General features: G+C 61.0%; 8 protein-coding genes and 2 non-coding genes across 10 annotated transcripts; 4 read left to right on the top strand and 6 right to left on the bottom strand.

Moving 5' to 3' along the window:
- Positions 1 to 42: 42 nt before the first annotated feature.
- On the bottom strand, positions 43 to 513 carry A1Q1_03700 (uncharacterized protein; the record flags this gene model as incomplete). Its single annotated transcript, XM_014323450.1, has 1 exon — positions 43 to 513. One exon carries the CDS (start codon positions 511 to 513, stop codon positions 43 to 45), a length of 471 nt encoding a protein of 156 aa, XP_014178925.1.
- A 939-nt stretch (positions 514 to 1,452) lies between these two features.
- On the top strand, positions 1,453 to 3,330 carry A1Q1_03699 (uncharacterized protein; the record flags this gene model as incomplete). Its single annotated transcript, XM_014323449.1, has 1 exon — positions 1,453 to 3,330. The coding sequence occupies one exon, from the start codon at positions 1,453 to 1,455 to the stop codon at positions 3,328 to 3,330; it is 1,878 nt and encodes a 625-aa protein (XP_014178924.1).
- A 340-nt stretch (positions 3,331 to 3,670) lies between these two features.
- A1Q1_03698 (uncharacterized protein) lies at positions 3,671 to 4,886 on the bottom strand (the record flags this gene model as incomplete). Its single annotated transcript, XM_014323448.1, has 2 exons — positions 3,671 to 4,643; positions 4,723 to 4,886. 2 exons carry the CDS (start codon positions 4,884 to 4,886, stop codon positions 3,671 to 3,673), a joined length of 1,137 nt encoding a protein of 378 aa, XP_014178923.1.
- Positions 4,887 to 5,512: 626 nt separating this feature from the next.
- Positions 5,513 to 6,490, bottom strand: A1Q1_03697 (uncharacterized protein; the record flags this gene model as incomplete). The annotated part of the gene is made up of 2 exons (XM_014323447.1): positions 5,513 to 6,119; positions 6,249 to 6,490. The coding sequence occupies 2 exons, from the start codon at positions 6,488 to 6,490 to the stop codon at positions 5,513 to 5,515; spliced, it is 849 nt and encodes a 282-aa protein (XP_014178922.1).
- A 430-nt stretch (positions 6,491 to 6,920) lies between these two features.
- A1Q1_03696 (uncharacterized protein) lies at positions 6,921 to 8,278 on the bottom strand (the record flags this gene model as incomplete). Its single annotated transcript, XM_014323446.1, has 4 exons — positions 6,921 to 7,465; positions 7,684 to 7,831; positions 7,896 to 7,991; positions 8,081 to 8,278. The coding sequence occupies 4 exons, from the start codon at positions 8,276 to 8,278 to the stop codon at positions 6,921 to 6,923; spliced, it is 987 nt and encodes a 328-aa protein (XP_014178921.1).
- Positions 8,279 to 9,169: 891 nt separating this feature from the next.
- A1Q1_03695 (calcineurin-like phosphoesterase) lies at positions 9,170 to 10,479 on the bottom strand (the record flags this gene model as incomplete). Its single annotated transcript, XM_014323445.1, has 3 exons — positions 9,170 to 9,521; positions 9,570 to 10,207; positions 10,267 to 10,479. 3 exons carry the CDS (start codon positions 10,477 to 10,479, stop codon positions 9,170 to 9,172), a joined length of 1,203 nt encoding a protein of 400 aa, XP_014178920.1.
- Positions 10,480 to 10,926: 447 nt separating this feature from the next.
- A1Q1_t269 lies at positions 10,927 to 11,012 on the bottom strand. The gene has a single exon. It is a non-coding gene; the product is annotated as a tRNA-Val (tRNA).
- A 349-nt stretch (positions 11,013 to 11,361) lies between these two features.
- A1Q1_03694 (uncharacterized protein) lies at positions 11,362 to 12,078 on the top strand (the record flags this gene model as incomplete). The annotated part of the gene is made up of 2 exons (XM_014323444.1): positions 11,362 to 11,402; positions 11,442 to 12,078. 2 exons carry the CDS (start codon positions 11,362 to 11,364, stop codon positions 12,076 to 12,078), a joined length of 678 nt encoding a protein of 225 aa, XP_014178919.1.
- Positions 12,079 to 12,284: 206 nt separating this feature from the next.
- On the top strand, positions 12,285 to 12,363 carry A1Q1_t276. The gene has a single exon. It is a non-coding gene; the product is annotated as a tRNA-Gly (tRNA).
- A 2,151-nt stretch (positions 12,364 to 14,514) lies between these two features.
- Positions 14,515 to 15,795, top strand: A1Q1_03693 (uncharacterized protein; the record flags this gene model as incomplete). The annotated part of the gene is made up of 1 exon (XM_014323443.1): positions 14,515 to 15,795. One exon carries the CDS (start codon positions 14,515 to 14,517, stop codon positions 15,793 to 15,795), a length of 1,281 nt encoding a protein of 426 aa, XP_014178918.1.
- Positions 15,796 to 16,011: the final 216 nt, after the last annotated feature.

Below are 16,011 nucleotides of genomic sequence, written 5' to 3'. Positions count from 1 at the left end.
CTCAGCATCTCGGCGCCCACATCCTGACGGCTCGCTAATGTGCTAATGCTCATGCTTGACGCCATACTCGTCCTCGTCCGGGTCGATCTGCAACCAGTCGCCAAGGAACTTGCCCAGCGCCGTGCCAAGGAGGATACACACGATGATGTACCCGTTGAACGCCATCGCGATGAGCATGAGAATGTAGAACCCGCCTTGCAGGAGTACGCTGAGCGCAGTGCGGACGAGTTGCTGGAACGGCGTGGCGCGGAGCGTTCGCCGGTGTCGTCTTTGTCGCTGCGCCGTCGTGAGACCGACGTCCCCGTCGTCCTCTAGTGCTGCTCGTCGAGCATCGGCCGCCCGCAGAGACACGCACACCTGCGCATCGTACTGCGCACTCCAGTGCTTGACTACCTCTACACACGCGGCCAGAGCTACGACACCGAGACAGCTGGCTGCGAATGCGCCGCGTGATTTGACGTGCCAGGATTCAGAGAGGAAGCACGAGTCTATCGTTTGCCAGTTCCAGAGCATCTGGCGGTTAGCTAGGCAGGGGGGAGAATGATAGCGTACGGATGGCGATCACGTTGTGCTGTTAGCGATGCCGCCGTGGTAGTGCGACATGGTGGTGTAGGGCGGTCGCTGGGAAGTGGGAGAATGCTGGGGGTGAGGGGTTGGTCGAAGGGCTATTGTTCTCGAGGAGGGGAGTGGAGGTCGTGGTCGCCAGTCGCAGAGGGATGCTCCCCGTCAGCAGTCGAAGAGGTCGCGTTGGTGTCTCGGAACAACGAAGTGGAGATGGAGTAGAGGCTGGTTGTGAGATGTTGCCAAGATGAGTAACAGGTCAAGTGACGTCCCTCCTCGCTCCCGTTCGTTGCATCCGGATCTGGCTGCACTGGCTGCACTGGACGGCCTCCACTCGCCCGAAATCTTGAGTCTATGCTCTCCTCGGGTGGGCCGCACGTGGCTGCTAGCCAATCACATCCAAGACAAGATATGCCGCGACGATCGGCGATCACATTCCTCACCCTGCGGCCTAATCCTCGTTGGCTGGGGCTTTCTTTTCCTGATTCCAGAACAACGGAGGCTGGATTCTCGTGTCGAAAAGCCCCGAGACACCAGCTTGATGACGACGAGATTGATAAATAAATTATATCTGATAGCGGACGCTAAAGCATCCCTCGCACACTAGGCCCCACACTCGCCCGACTCGTCTTTTGTCTTGTACTCTATCCACGACGACGACGGCGGTTGGAGGAAACTCGACACTGGGCTACTTGATACCATCCTACCCCCCAACACAAGCTCGTTCATTTGTCACACTTTCCCCATCTCTCCGAACAATAACGAACAATAAGCGACTGATACCCGACCAACACCTGATCCAATTCGATTCCACCGCGACTGGGCTCACGCGACACCTAACCTCGACTCACTCGCCCTCGCCTCCGTCCTCGCTTCGCTCGGACTTGGACCATGGTACACATCCAAGACTTTGACGGCGCCAACGTCGAGCCGCACTGGGGCTACGCCGACCGCGTCGTGCCATGCAAGAACGACGCGGGCTCCTGCGCCTACCTCGACGCAGTGTACGGCGCGCACGACGTCGGCATGACCTACGTGGGGATCATGTGGATCGTGATCTGCTCCATCCTCCTGCTCTGGGCGCTCTACCGCTCTCTCACGCCCGGACCGCGCGGAAAACGGACAGCAGCCCTGCGCGCGCTGCTGCATCGCTACCTCCTGCCCAACATCGCGCCGCCAAGACCGGGCTGGGCCCGCCGAGCTGTAACGAGTATCTTCGGGCACGCGACGCGCCTCCAAGTGCTCCTCGTGGCGGGGATGCTGGCGTACCTCGCCGTCTTCTCCTTTGTGGGCATCACGTACCAGACCTGGGTCACGCCGGTGAAGAACAGCGACCCACAAGTGTACAACACGCGCACTTCGCTGGGGCCGTGGGCGGACCGCGTCGGCGTGCTCGCGTACGCGCTTACGCCGCTTAGTATCCTGCTCGGCGCGCGCGAGTCCTTGCTCTCCGCACTCACCGGCGTGCCGTACCAGCAGTTCACCTTCCTGCACCGCTGGGTGGGGCACGTCATCTTCGCCCAGTCGGCGCTGCACACCATCGGCTGGTGCATAGTCGAAATAAGGCTGTACCAGCCGCAACCGCAGGTCGCGCGCGAGTGGATCGTGCAGACGTACATGGTCTGGGGCATTGTCGCCATGATACTCCTGCTGCTGCTGTGGTTCCTCGCCACGCCGTGGGGACAGCGGTTGACCGGATACGAGACCTTCCGCAAGGCGCACTACGTGCTCGCCATGGTGTACATTGGCGCGTGCTGGGGACACTGGGACGGGCTCAAGTGTTTCCTCCTGCCCAGCCTGTTGCTCTGGGGCGCGGACCGCGGCCTGCGCCTCCTGCGCACAGCGCTGCTGCACCACCGCGTGATCGGCGGCGGGGTGGGGGTGTTCACGACGTTCGCGTGCCGAATCACACCCTTCCACGACGCCCACGACGCCGCGCGGCTCGACGTCAAGGCATCAGTCCCCGCCGCCCCGGGCCAGCACTACTTCCTCACTTTCCCCCGGGGGAGTATCTGGCAGTCCCACCCCTTCACGCCTCTCTCCGTCTCCGACGACGGACTCGCATTCATCGTCCGCGCCCGCCGCGGCGAGACGCGCAAACTCCTCGCCCTCGGCCCCGAGACGCCCGTCATCCTCTCTGGGCCCTATGGGCCGGACATCAGTGCGCCGCGTGAAAGTAGCGTGCTCGCCATCGCGGGCGGGACGGGGATCGCCTACGTCCTCCCTGTCCTGCTCGAGCAGAGGTGCAAGGGTCCTGTGCAGCTCGTGTGGTGTGTGCGGGAGCGCGCCGATGTGGAGTGGATCAAGCCCGAGATGGCGCAGCTGCGACAGGCGAGCGTCAGCGTCACGATCCACGTTACGCGCGAAGCGGTCGCACCGCAGGAGAAGATGGTCTCGGGGGCCGTCTCGGAGGCCGCAACGCCAGGCGAGCTCGACGTAGTGGATAAACTCGCCGCCATGTCGACCGAGACGCCCCCCGAGACGCCTCTCGAGACCCCCGACATCTCGGCAGAGAAACCCTTCATCGCCAGCAGCGACGAGACGGCCCCTCTCACGCGGCTGGAGAGGTACGAGTCTGGCCGCTGTGTCGTTGACAGCGTCATCGGCTCTTTCCTCAACAAGACGAGCGGGCACTCGCGGGTCTACGTCTCTGGCCCCGCCGCAATGGTGGCTGAGGCGAGGCATGCGGTCGCGTGTCGGGCTGATCCGAAGGCGAGTCGGAAGTACGGAGACGACGTCGAGTTCTTCTATGACGAGCGCCTGGATTGATCTCCGGGCGAAGAAACGAAGGGACAGTGGACAGTGGATCACAGATCGTGTTGTATTCTATCCGAGTCATGTACTGTATGGCTGTACCCTCACTGCTGCACGATGCGGCGCCTGCTCAATCCGCACGCGGCCAGGGACGGGCACAATGGCGCAAAGCTATGCCAGCTCATCAGCAGGTATGTCAGCGAGCACATACGCTGTGCAGAAACGAGGAGGTCTCGGGTACGTCAGCGTTTGACCGTCCAGACACAGTGCCCAGTGCCTCATACCACATTTACATCAAATACGTTCTAACGAACTTGAACTTCTCACAACGGAAAGCCCTTCTGAATAACTGAATTCACATGACGAGACATCTGCCAGAACACTCCTCCTCCCCTTCGTCCGCGAGGTAGATCCTCACATTCCCATTAGCCGTCCGAGCCTTGACGCGGTCGGGACCCGCCTTCTCCTCGGGAATCTCGTCCTCCCGCTCCCACTGCGCATGCACTGGCACGGACTCCTCATTAGCTTCAAGTCCGGCTTCTCGTTCACGCTCCGCATCGCCTGTAGCGTAGGCGAGCGCGAGGCTCTTCTTGTCGTCTGTCGGCGTGAAGGGGTTCGGAATAGGGGTCGAGCTCGTGGACGTCGCGGAGGCAGCCGAGGCCGCGGAGGCCGGCGCAGGGGGCACGGGAGGCTTGGGTGGGGCGCCAACAGCTGACGCGGCGGGCGGGGCAGGAGGTGCAGGCGGCGTGGGCGGCACAGGAGGTGCAGGCACAGCAGGCGCTCCGCTCTTGCTGCTGCCGGTGCGGAACTTGAACTCAATCTCGATCTGGGCTTGTGCCCGGATCCCCTTCCTGCTACCACCACCGCCGCCGCCGCCGCCATTCCCTCCGTTCCCTCCGTTCCCGCCGCTTCCACCCCCTCCTCCGCTACCACCCCGCGCGCCTGGCGCCTTGACGCGCCACGCCTGCCCCGCCCCCTCGTGCGGCACCAGCACCGCGCTCTCCATGAGCGCCTCGCTGAGCTTGACGTTCCCATTCCCGCTACTCGCAGTGACAACGCCGTCGAATCCGCGCGGCAGCCAGAGATGCACAGCGCCATTCTTGCTCTCGGCCTCGATGGACACGGGGCCCTGGCGCTCGGTGCGGAGGCGGACCGAGCCGTTCCACGACGTCGCTGTAATCGTCGCAGGGCGAGTGCCAGTGAGAGAGAGACTCGTGTCGATCGACCCGTTCGCCGAACGCAGTTCCGCATCAGGTTTGTCGGGCACGGGCGCCATGAGGCGCACGGCGTAGTTGGTCTTGATGGAGCCGTTCGTTGAGCGGATGCACCTGCGGTCGGTCAGCTGTCGTTGCTCCGCGCATGCCGCGCAGCTGCTGGGATGATCTGGAAACGGCGGCGGCAACTCACATCGGCGACTCGGCGCGCAACCTCGGCGGCCCGCTTGACACTCCGTGCTGCTCGCGCGGCGCACGCTCGTACTCTGTCCCCTCAGTCGTCGCGGTCGCCTCGGTCCGCTCGCTCGGCGTGTACTCTGGCGGCGCGTCGTATGCGTCCTCGTGATTGGTCACCATGTTGCCGATGTGATCTCGGCGTGGGGTCGCCGATATCGTTTCCGCTGCTATCCGCGCCTTCTAGCCGATCGGTGTTGGGCTGGATGGGAGAGTGTACGTTGCGAAGGTGTGCGGTTGATAGCGACGCCGCTGGGAGTTGGGAGTTAGGAAGCGAGGGGAAGAGGAGCGGGCACGAGCGCCCGATCCACTTGCCCCAGACAGGTCTTATGTATCGGCTCCGAGATGCAGCCACGGCTTTCGCATTGAATGTCATCACTTTCGTGCTAGCGACGCGTAACCGTCTGACAAAACGCTGACGATATGACGATCCCGGGGTGTTGTTCGGCTCATTCCGCGATCGACCGCGTGACACGCTGTGGGCGGAAACATCGGAATCTCGGTCCGAACTGTATGGTGGTTACTCGTGTAGCAGGCCGGCGCAAACATTCACTATCTGCTTGTAATAGCCCATATGCAACAACATGCCTTCCGCGCTTCAAGAGATTCAGCGAGGTCAGGGCTGCATAGACTTGCTATCTACAGTCGGAGCACAGGTTATCGGAGAAAGGAATGGGCTATGGAGCCTGCTATTGCCTGTGGCGTGAGGAGTATGTTGTTTTGCGCGCGACGACTACGGGGCTGGCCGTCTACATGACCTCACAGCGGCTTTCCCACCAACACCCCGCCTCCTCCTTCTCCCCCTCGGCATACACCCTCACTTTGCCATTAGCCGTCTCCGCCTTGGCGCGATCGGGGCCGGGCTTCCTCTCCCCGTCGCTAGAGTCCGACTCCCGCCTCGCAACGATCCTACTGTCGGCGTCGGACTTCTCGCTCTCTGGGCTCTCCGGGTTCTTGGGGACAGCATCGGTCAACTTGTTGTCACCTTCCATAGCGAGGGCGGCAGGGCCCCCGCCCAAGTCGAGGTTCGGGTTGTGATCGTGGTGCCCCATGTCCAAGTCGTCAGGCAGACGTACATGCCACACGAGCCCCTTCTCGCCCGGAACAATGACAGCGTACCGCTGCAGCGTCTCGCTGAGCTCCACAGTCCCATTCCCACTTCCACAGGACAGGATCCCATCAAAACCCTGGGGCAACCACAAATGCACGGCGCCATTTGCGCTCGAAACACTGATCCCAACGGACGCTTGTCTCTTCACGTGGAGACGGACCGAGCCATTGACGGTGGTCGCGTCCAGTGTCGCGTGCCGATGGCCGTGCAGGTTGACAGTGGCTCGGATGGCACCGTTCAGAACACTGAACGCGACGTCGGGCTGGTGTGGGTCCGCGGGCGCCGGGCCCAGACGTACGCGGTAGGTGCCCTCGAGGGGGCCGTTGAAGCGGTGCAGCGAGCTTGTATGAGCATTAGAGACGGGGTGGGCTTACAGGGGAGCGTCGGCGCGTTGGACGGGTTCCGCCTTCCTCTGAGGAGGCGTGGGAGCATCGAGCAGCTTGATTGCGCCAGGCATGGCTTTGGGTTCTTTCTCCGTCGGCGAGTGGAGTGCGCAGACCCCAGTCTTCAGCACGTCGTGATATATCTTCTCCATTCTCAGTGACAAGCCGCGCGTCGTCGCGGCAGACCACATGACAGCCTGTGACGGCTCGGGTCCGGGATGTCTGATGTGCATGAGGCTATGCTTGACCAGTAGGGGTCTGGTGCAGCGCCATTCCGAGATGTCAGGCTATGGCTTCCAGTGGAGCATGCATGGCGGGCATGGCTCTACCCCGTGAGACGCGTATGCGATTCTTGAGTCGGCTGTGCCACAGACGATTGAGGTCGAGGTATGTGACGTCGCAGTGACTCTGGTTCTCCTTGCCCTGTCCACTTGACTGTTCTGTCAATTGTGAGCAAGTCGTCAGTTATCACACTGTCACTCGGCCGGCTCAAGGGTCAATGTCACAAGCTCAGTACAGTTCTGCTCAGCATACCCCAGGAGTTGGCATCTACTCTAATACGAAAGCGCGGGAAACAACTAGCCTCTACCTCGACGGGCAAGAAAACACGAACATCTATGCTGAGATCTGGCGGAAGATAAACACAAACAGGACGCGCGAGGTCTAGGGATACGGCCTCGCGCTCTCCCTGGACCGCCTTGCCTCCAGCTGCGCCGAGTACGTGTCCTTGATCTCCTCTCCGCCATTGATCCCGTCCAGTTCGGCAGGATCAATGTCCGTCTCGAGGCTCCTCCTCTGCTCTTCAGACGGCATGAAGCGATAAATGGGAAAAGCGCAGAAGACAGCCATAGCCAGAATAACGGGGAGGTACTCGAGACACGTGTACAGGACTTGACTGCTGTTGGCCGAGCCGAAATAGCCCTGGCACTCGACGGCGAGGCGGTACACTGTACGCAGGAGGATGAGGAGCGCGGCCGCCAGATCCACCAACAGGATTGTGAGCGCGTTCCGGCGCAGGTTGTACTGTGTCGGAATACGACCGATGCGCGCAATGGCCGTTCCGAGGAGGGAGAGGAAGAGCGTGAAGAAGGCGGTCTGCGCCGCGAGACCAGCGAGCAGGATGTTGTTCGCCGTCTCGGACGACACGGGCGGCTCCTTGTTCTCCGCCTTGCGTGTCTGCACGACGCCGATCAGCGCGGCTCCCGTGACTTGGATCGCGATCGTGACAATGTCCATGAAGACGAAGGCTGGCTGTCAGCTTACACACCAGCAGGGTAGGGTAGCATAATGAAAGGAGAGCGGGATCAGTCATTGTTTAGCTGTTTTATGGGCCATGCGCGGGCCCCGAGAAGAGAGAGATGGGGCCCGCTCACCCACCCCAACATATGTTTACACATATGGCATCATATCCCTCGCTGCGACTTACCGGCGACAACGACGCGGGGCGCCATCCACAGCAGCTTGCGGCCGTGCGGGAACCGCTGCGCGACATAGGACAGGACGAGGTAGATTGCTGCGGCGACCGGAATGGGCGCCTGGACGTCAGCTTCTGTGGCCAGAGCATCTAGCTGTCCCTTCGGCGATCAGAAGTCGTGCCATCGGGGACTGTCTTTTCTGATCGTCGGTCGGTCTACTCACAACAACGATGAGGAAGTACTGTGCAACAAACACAGACACGAGGAACATGTTCGCATGTCCCTTGATGCGGGCCGCGTACCCGCCAACCTCCATAAGCTGATGTCAGCTGCTAACCATGCCCCCCAGCTACCTCCGCGGCCAGCGTGCAGACACGGCAGTGCCGCTCGCTCCACTTCGTAACTTACACATCCCAGGGCCAGGAGACCATGGATCCACCGCGTCCCCCGTTTGCGCATGTACCAGAGCTGGATGCACATGGCGATACCGAAGGTGACGACGCCGGCGATCGCGCCCCCCATCCACGGTCTGTAGAGGTAGATACTGATACCGGCCTCGCCGTCCGCGGGCGGGTTCTTGGGGTTGATGGGACCTCTGTAGTCCATCGCGGCGAGCTCAGCGGGGCGAACGGGGTTGTGTAGTTGTCGAGCTGAAAGCTGAAGAGCTCAGGCGGTTAAGAAATCGAAATCAAGGTCGGGCGGCAAAGAGTGGAGTGAGGTTGAAGTGATCCGAGCGAAGCGGGGAAGGAATGTGTTGGGTCGGCGTGTGGGGCTGGCTCGAGGCGTGAAGGGGGCGTGTGGACGATGAAACGAAGAACAGTGACAGAGTTGAAACAATCAAGAAAGTAGATAGATGGCAATGAGGAGACAGCTCAAACGGAGCACGGTCACCTTCTCTCGATGGTCTTGGAGATGTTCTTGGTGTTCAGATTGCCCGATCAATGACGGCGTGCGCGGGATGTTTTCGACCCAGTCGACCTGGATGCCAAGAGATCGCGAGCGCCAGGTACAGCCCAGGTGCGGCGGGTGCGGAAACAGGCCCCACGAATAGAAAGGTCATGACGACATTTTTGTTGACTCTGGTCCCTCGAATCCAGACGCTGTCAAGCTTTGCGCCGCCCGACGATGCGGGACCTGTCCCGATCCCAGAGTGTTATTCGTCGAGCATTTCTTCGACGTGCGGAGTAGGGGTGTTATTGCTCGATGGAGCGGAGAACAAGTGACGTCGAAGGCCTGTGCACATCTGCCGTGGAGCGGCCTCAGGGATCCACTCTGGAAGCAAACAGCCATTTACGTAACAGTCCTTGGCACCGATGATCAGCCGAGATATCCCCAGAGTGACGCTCTGCTCGCTGTTATCTTGGCAACAGAGACGTTAATCGGGGACAAGTCCGCCGAACAAGAGTACAGAGTCTGGAATCATGCATATCCTGGGCCGAGAGCCGTGCCTCGGCCTGGCAGATCTACAGCATGCCGATCTCGGAGACATCACGGACATCACGGCGCATCCCTCGAGTTTCTCAGCACCGCCTTTCCGCCTTCAGCGAGCGTCGTCGTGTTCGCGGCACTGTGGTCCTCCATCCTGATCCAGGTCCGGAGGCCGTCGAGAGCACCACCCTTAGTGCTAAACTCGAACACACGCGAGCCACGCGCCCAAGTGCCGTACCCTCCGTAGCCCGTGTGCCGCGCATAGCAGAATGTGTACGGGCCTGCAGACTCGGCGCGGCCGCACCAGTCGTCTCCGTGATCGTGGCCCGAGATGACGCCGAGGAGGCCATCGTCGGCGCCGAGTGTGCCGCTCACAGCCGCCCACCAGGGGTGGCTGGGGTCGGTGCGGTGCCAGAACTTGCTGCTTTGTTAGCTGCTATCAACTCCCGCCAGCTTCCGAGTGACTCACCCCTTGGCATCACCCTGCGTGTCAGGCTTGGGGTCAAAGTTGATTCCCGGGAAGTCGTCCGGACGCTCCGCGACTTCCTTCGAGATAGGCGTGGCGAGGACGGGCGGGATGTGCACGAACACGAGGGCGGGCGGAAGTGTGCCCCACTCTTTGCGCATGGCGTCGGCCGTGTTGTTGATCCATGTCGCGGCCTGTGGGTCGACCCAATCCAGTGCAAGCCACGGCTCATTCTTGATCCCAAACTCGCCAGAGTAGTGCACTCCGCTGCGCGAATCGAAGAACCAGAGCACGGCGGCGGGTGCCTGGCTCTTGTCGGCCCAGAGGGGGATGAAGTAGTTGAACTGCCCCTTGGGGTCCGCGGCGCTTTCGACAACACGCTGCGTCCAGGAGAGCTCGGGCGCGACGTCCTTCTCGTGCAGATACGAGCTGATGTGGCTCACGTTGTAGCTCTCGTCGTGGTTTCCGAAGATGCTGCAGAAGCGTGTCTTGGTCTCGAGCACGGGCTGCAGAAGGTGGTTCTGGTGGCCGGTCACGTTGTAGAAAGTGTTCTCGCCCGTGACTTGGTCTCCACCGTAGACGACAAAGTCGGGGTGCTCGTCAGCGAGCGCCTTGCGCATTACTTCGGTGCTCTTGGCATCCTGTTGTCAGCAAGACCGCGACCCAGAGCAGCTGATGCGCATGGAGTAGGCGTACTCACGGCCTCGTCAGCCCACTTGACCCAGGAATTGTTCGTGCCCCGCTCGCCATAGTGAAGATCAGAGAAGAGGACAATCTTGAACTTGTCTCCATTCGCGCTGAGGGTCCTCCCATCCGCATAGGGGTTCAGCCCATCCTTCTGTCCCGCGGGAACGCCGAACACGGATGGCGCCCAGATGATGAGTGCGAACATCGCTGCAAGTCCAAGGAACATGGTGGTTACGAGTATAGGGACCAATCGTCCAACGGGTCGCTGTCGCGCTTTATAAAGCTGCGCATCGCCGAGGTCGCGTTCTAGATCCGGGGAAGACGCCGCCGACAGGAGCCGTTCCTTGTCTGCATCAGTCGCACTAGCCATCTTGGGTCATGTCTCCGCTCCCCGCCGCACAGCAGAGATGAAAGCTTATCGGGCAAGATGAGGATGGGATGGGATGTGGGCGAAGAACGTGTGGACAGAAGCAGAAACGTGTGAATACTAGTCTCCAGAGATGTGGACGAGATCGAAATAGCAGGCACGTGCCGCTCGATGACCCACCGGAGACGCCCGATCCTCCACTCCGCTTCCTGTAACCAAACCAACATCATCACCATCGTTCTTAAAACCAGCATCCCAACCTGATCGCCTACAATGAGGCAACGTAGCACGAGAGAAGCAAAAGAATGACCTCTGGCGGGGTCGAACCGCCGACCTTATGCGTAACGCTGCAAGTGTTAAGCATACGCTCTAACCAACTGAGCTAAGTGGCCTAATGCTGCTGACGAGAGCGACTGCGGCGGCGCGGCCTCGGCGCCGGCGGCGGCGGTGCGAGCGGTGTATAGGAGCGCTCAAGTTGCTGGATGTGGGCTGTAAAGTAGGATAGGCCTGGAAGCGTCTGATTGCGGATATCGCCGACGATAACACAGCCTTTCAAGGGATGACCAACGCACCGAGCCGCTCTGGCCGCTTACGTTCGCTCAATCCATCACTCACTCGGCCACGATAACATTTACGTCTGGCGACTGCAACATTGGCGCCATTAGACCCACTGACAAGCTAGACCTTGGGACACGTACACAAACGGAAGCCGCGGATCGAACCCACACCAAACGTCGGGTAATGAAAAGCACCAGCGTCTTTACAGCTTTCAAATCGCCCTTGTGAGCTTCGTGACACCGAGTAACAGGCCTGACGAACAGTGTCTTGCATACCCCTTCAAGCATAGAGGGAGCGTATACCGTGCAACTGAGCGACGCCTCATCGGGTCAACCAGACGTCTCGCTGAAGTCAGCGAAGGGTAAGATCGACGCGGACCTTTCTCTGCTCGGAAAGCGGCCAGCGAGCATCGAAGCAGACACACGGAACCACCCGCTACGACTGCGTGTCAGTGCCCAAAACCCGATCGATGTGCAGGCATCCTCTGGATCTGGTGAGTTCTGGAGGAAGGACAGACTGACATCAGGCGCGATCCATATCTGGCTACCACAGCACTTCGACGGAGAGCTCATCGCGCAGTGTTTCGGAGGACTGCGGGCTGAGCTCTCCCCCAGACTGGCGTCGTATGCTGTATCCCTCCCCGGGAAGAGGGACGATTACGAGTGGAACGCGCCGGAGTACAGGCAGAGCTGGCGCGTTCGCCTCCCTCCAGATCCAGACGTGGAACAGGGCCAATGTCAGGCCAGTGGGACGTTACTAGTAGGGACAAGAACAGACGAGGAGGAGCTGCAGGCGGGATCCAGTCTTATCAAGGCGACTACTGTCACTGGGAGGATATACTTCTATCACCCTAGCGACGACGTGATATCTGAGCGCAGCGACCGATGCGCCGTCATGTGAGACTCAGTAAGGTGACGCAAACTCCAATCCCATTGACAAACCTGCTCTTCCGCGAATCTCATCGTCCTCTGATTTAGAGACCTCTACAGTCACTCCCACATCTGCACTGCATCCTCGACGTCTCTGCAACTGTCTTGCACACCCATCAGGGGCCCGGGGAGCTCTGGGCGTCGCCGCTCGCCGCGTTCTCGTCAGCGAACGCCGAAACATCTATGGTGAAATGGTATCATGCATCCTTGCCACGAGCGATTGGATGCGGTGGGGGTTCGATTCCCCCTGGATGTATGCTTTTGCGTGTCTCCTAGGCATCGGAAGATGTGGACATGTTTGTTGTCTTTTGCTGAGGAGAGTGGGTGGATGGGAGGACGAGTAGGGTTGGAGAGTGTCTAAGGTTGTGTAGGCGTCGGCTGACTAACCCTGACTTAGCTACAGGCGTTGAGCGTCTCCTGGGCTCTCATACTCCGTACATCGCCTCGTTGCGTGAATCTTGCATCGCCCTCTCACGATAGACTTCCAGGCAGGGGTCAGAGTAGATGCAGACGGCCACGCAGAAATCGGCGACCACCTTATCGTTATCTGCGCCACACCGAACAAGCCGAGTGGAATGACGTCAACTCCGTTGACCCACGCCCAGCATGGGTATTGCATGCTTTTGAGTGCGCAGGGGATAAAGGCTACTGGAGTCATCTGACTCGGATATAGTTGCTATGCTGGTACGCGAGCCGATCTAGATCTATAGCCAGACGTCCGTCAACATGGAGAGTCCCTAGAGAACCCCAGCTGCGGTGCAACTCTGAGGCGAACCGAACCCAGAGCCTTGAGCTGACGAAGTCGCGATGCGACGAGGTCCAGAACGTTGGAATCGCCCTCCGGAAGCTGGCTACCTCGGCGACCCATTCGACGGGGAGCTTCCGCCAGGTCCAGTTCTTGTCTCGTGGCAACATGCAGTGAGCACGCGGTGAAGGCGTGCGACGACTGCGTTTGGGGGCACATCTTCGTTTTCTGGGTTAGTGTCCGGCTTAAGGATGGGGATGTCGTGAGGGCGATCGATGGTTACGCAATGATGCTTCGATGTGCCTCACACTGCGCGACGGAGGCTTCTGCGCACCCCCAGTATGGCTCGGCGAAAGAGCCTGTCCGGGAGCAGCAGCCATGACATGGTTATCGCCCTCTCGGCGATTTCGCCTGATTCTTAACTGGGTTAATGAGGCCTGCGACGGCGTTTACGATGCCTGCTGAGACGTGACTGGTGCCTCGGAGGCTGGAGGTTGACAAAGTTGATGAGAGCGCGCGAGCCACCCATCGCTTGGTTACTCCTTCCACCCCAGAGGCTCAACGGCCAGGTTCCCGGAACCTGGTCCCGCCCTGGGTGCTTGCCTGTGACTCGCAGCGCAGTGCTTCTGCAAGCTCTTGCTCCACTCGACTGCCAGAGGGGTTCCTGGCATCCCCTTGTGGCTGTGTCTCGGTCCGGCTCGGCATGGCCCAGAGGAGCAAGAGGGGCCACGTGCTGCTGTCAGCAGGTCGAATGAATTGTGGATGAGCTGCGCAACCTCGGCTCAGAACACCGCAAAATGAACAAAATGACGCCGGCGGAACGTCGTGCTTACCTCCGAACTGCTATGCGCCGTGTGCGCCGCACCGCCGTGCGCAGCTGCTCCACTCCGTTTCTGCTCTCGAGCAATCAAGAGCGTCAGCGCAAGCAGCAGAGAACGATGTTATCCTCACGTGATGTTATTGACACTGTCCACCCTGCCATCCCACACTTGCGACCCCGGCGGGAGGCATTAAGCTCGCCTTGCAGCCTTCCGTGCGTTTCCATGTGCACCGACATTGCTCCCCGGTCTCACCGCGTTGTGCAGCTGCAGCGTTCTGGGCAATATTGAGTGTCGGCAGTTGCGTTTCCATTGCGATCGTGGTGATCTGGACGAACAACAGGTAACATTTGGGGTGGAGGCTCTCGTTGCGCGTCGTACAGAGCAAAGGTACCCTCGGGCCGTCAAGCTGCGCATGCCGTACCGGTGCCTCCCAAGGGATTCCGCCTCCGAGGCGTGCCTTCGGCGCTCCGCCTTTGAGCATATGTTGGCGTCGTACAAGTTCCAATGCTTCGGCAGGAGCCAAGCACGAGCTCCGGAGGTCGCTGCGCATCATTTGGCGGTGTCTTGGCATGCACCCAACATGCCGCACGCAGCTCTTGCGGCTCGCGCATGAGTGTTCAGATTGCGCTCATGACGACGCACCGTCGCGGCGTGCGACGAGGATAATCCGAAGCTAATCTCCACACCCAAGCATCCGGCATCACTCCTGCACCTCGCGAGCCTCGCACATCTCGCATCTCATGCAGATCTCAAACGGCAGGAGGGCGCGCTCTCACACAGATATATAAGCACCGGCGGCTGACGTGATCCACCCATACCTCAACCCAACTTGACATACACCATGAGGACTGCCTCTCTTCTGCTGACGGCCAGCGTCGCGTGCGCCTGGTCGTCCCCAATCAAGCGCGACTGGTCCCAGGGCGAGGGCGACGACGCCGTCGGCCACGCCTACACCGAGATCGGCCAGGGCGGCGGAGACGACGCCGTCGGCCACGCCTACACCGAGACCTCCTCTCGCTCCGCTGCAACTGGCACCGCCGGTCAGGGCCAGGGTAACAACGCCGCCGGCTCGACGCTCACTGAGAACGGCGGTGGCCAGGGTGCTCCGGGCTCGACTGCGACCGAGGCCGCCGGTCAGGGCCAGGGCAACAACGCAGCCGGATCGACTCTGACCGAGAACGGTGGTGGCCAGGGCGCCCCCGGCTCAACCGCCACCGTCAGCCTCCCCGGTTCGGCTGTCCCTATTCCCTCTGGATCCGGTTCTGACAACACTGGCGGCGGCGACGGAGGCGTCCCCGGTGGCCCTGGCTACAACTCCGGCGTCAACCCTAGGCAGACGTTCAGCTTCCTTTCTCCCACTGTTGACTTCCAGCCTGCGGGCCTGTGGAAGACGTCCAACCTCGACGCATTCACCGAGTCTGGCCCGGCCAACGCCTCGGTCTCCGTCGCTGGCTCCGGCATCTTCTTCAGGGGCCGCGGCAACCCCGAGGAGTGGACGGTTTACGTGAACGGCACGGCCGGCGACCAGCTCAAGTCGACCTCGTGGGGCTGGGACGCCATTGTCAACATCCGCAAGGAGGACGCCGACCACCCCGCCTTCGTCAAGACGACCGCCTCCGTCTCCGGTCTCGAGTACGGCTACTACGTCTTCACACTCGGCTCGAGCGGCAACCTTACTTTCAACACTGCTGAGCCCAACAACGCCGGCGAGCGCTACCGCCTCGCGCCTGCCAATGCTACCAAGATCGGCCAGGACTCCCACGTCAAGAAGGAGGGCAACTGGGAGGGCGAGGACGGAGTGCTGTACACCAAGGCCAAGGGCGCCAAGCTCACCATTACTGTGCCCCAGGCCACGGCCATGCTCGAGCTCCGCGCCGGCCAGCCTCCCGTCCCCTTCGCCGACTTCCGCGTCACGATCACCCCGCCTCCCCTCTATGGCCCTTCGGTCCAGGAGTTCCACCCCAACCTGCAGGGCGGCGGCATCTCGGCTCTGATCTACAACGGCAACATCCCCATCTATTCTACCCTTCTCAACCCCAACTTCAACTACAACGTCGTCGTCGAGACCACTTCCGACCAGGACGAGGCGTTCTCCGTCCACGACATCACTTACTACCCGTGAGTCCGCTCCAATAACCACCGCTAACCCCCAAGCGCCCAGCCTCCCTCGATCCAGAACGGCACCGTCCCCGGTGGCCAGGGTAACCAGAACGGCAACCAGAACGACAACGGTGGCGGCGGCACCGGCGAGGGAAGCGGAAGCCAGCAGACCGGCCCGGGCACGAACCAGGGCTCGCACAACGGCCACGGCGGCGAGAGCGCCGAGGGCGGCCACAAC

This window comes from Trichosporon asahii (assembly GCF_000293215.1).
Source record: "Trichosporon asahii var. asahii CBS 2479 unplaced genomic scaffold scaffold00056, whole genome shotgun sequence".
Taxonomy (NCBI): Eukaryota; Fungi; Basidiomycota; class Tremellomycetes; order Trichosporonales; family Trichosporonaceae; genus Trichosporon; species Trichosporon asahii.
Note: the sequence above shows the minus strand (reverse complement) of the source record. Positions and strands in the feature narration are given on the sequence as shown.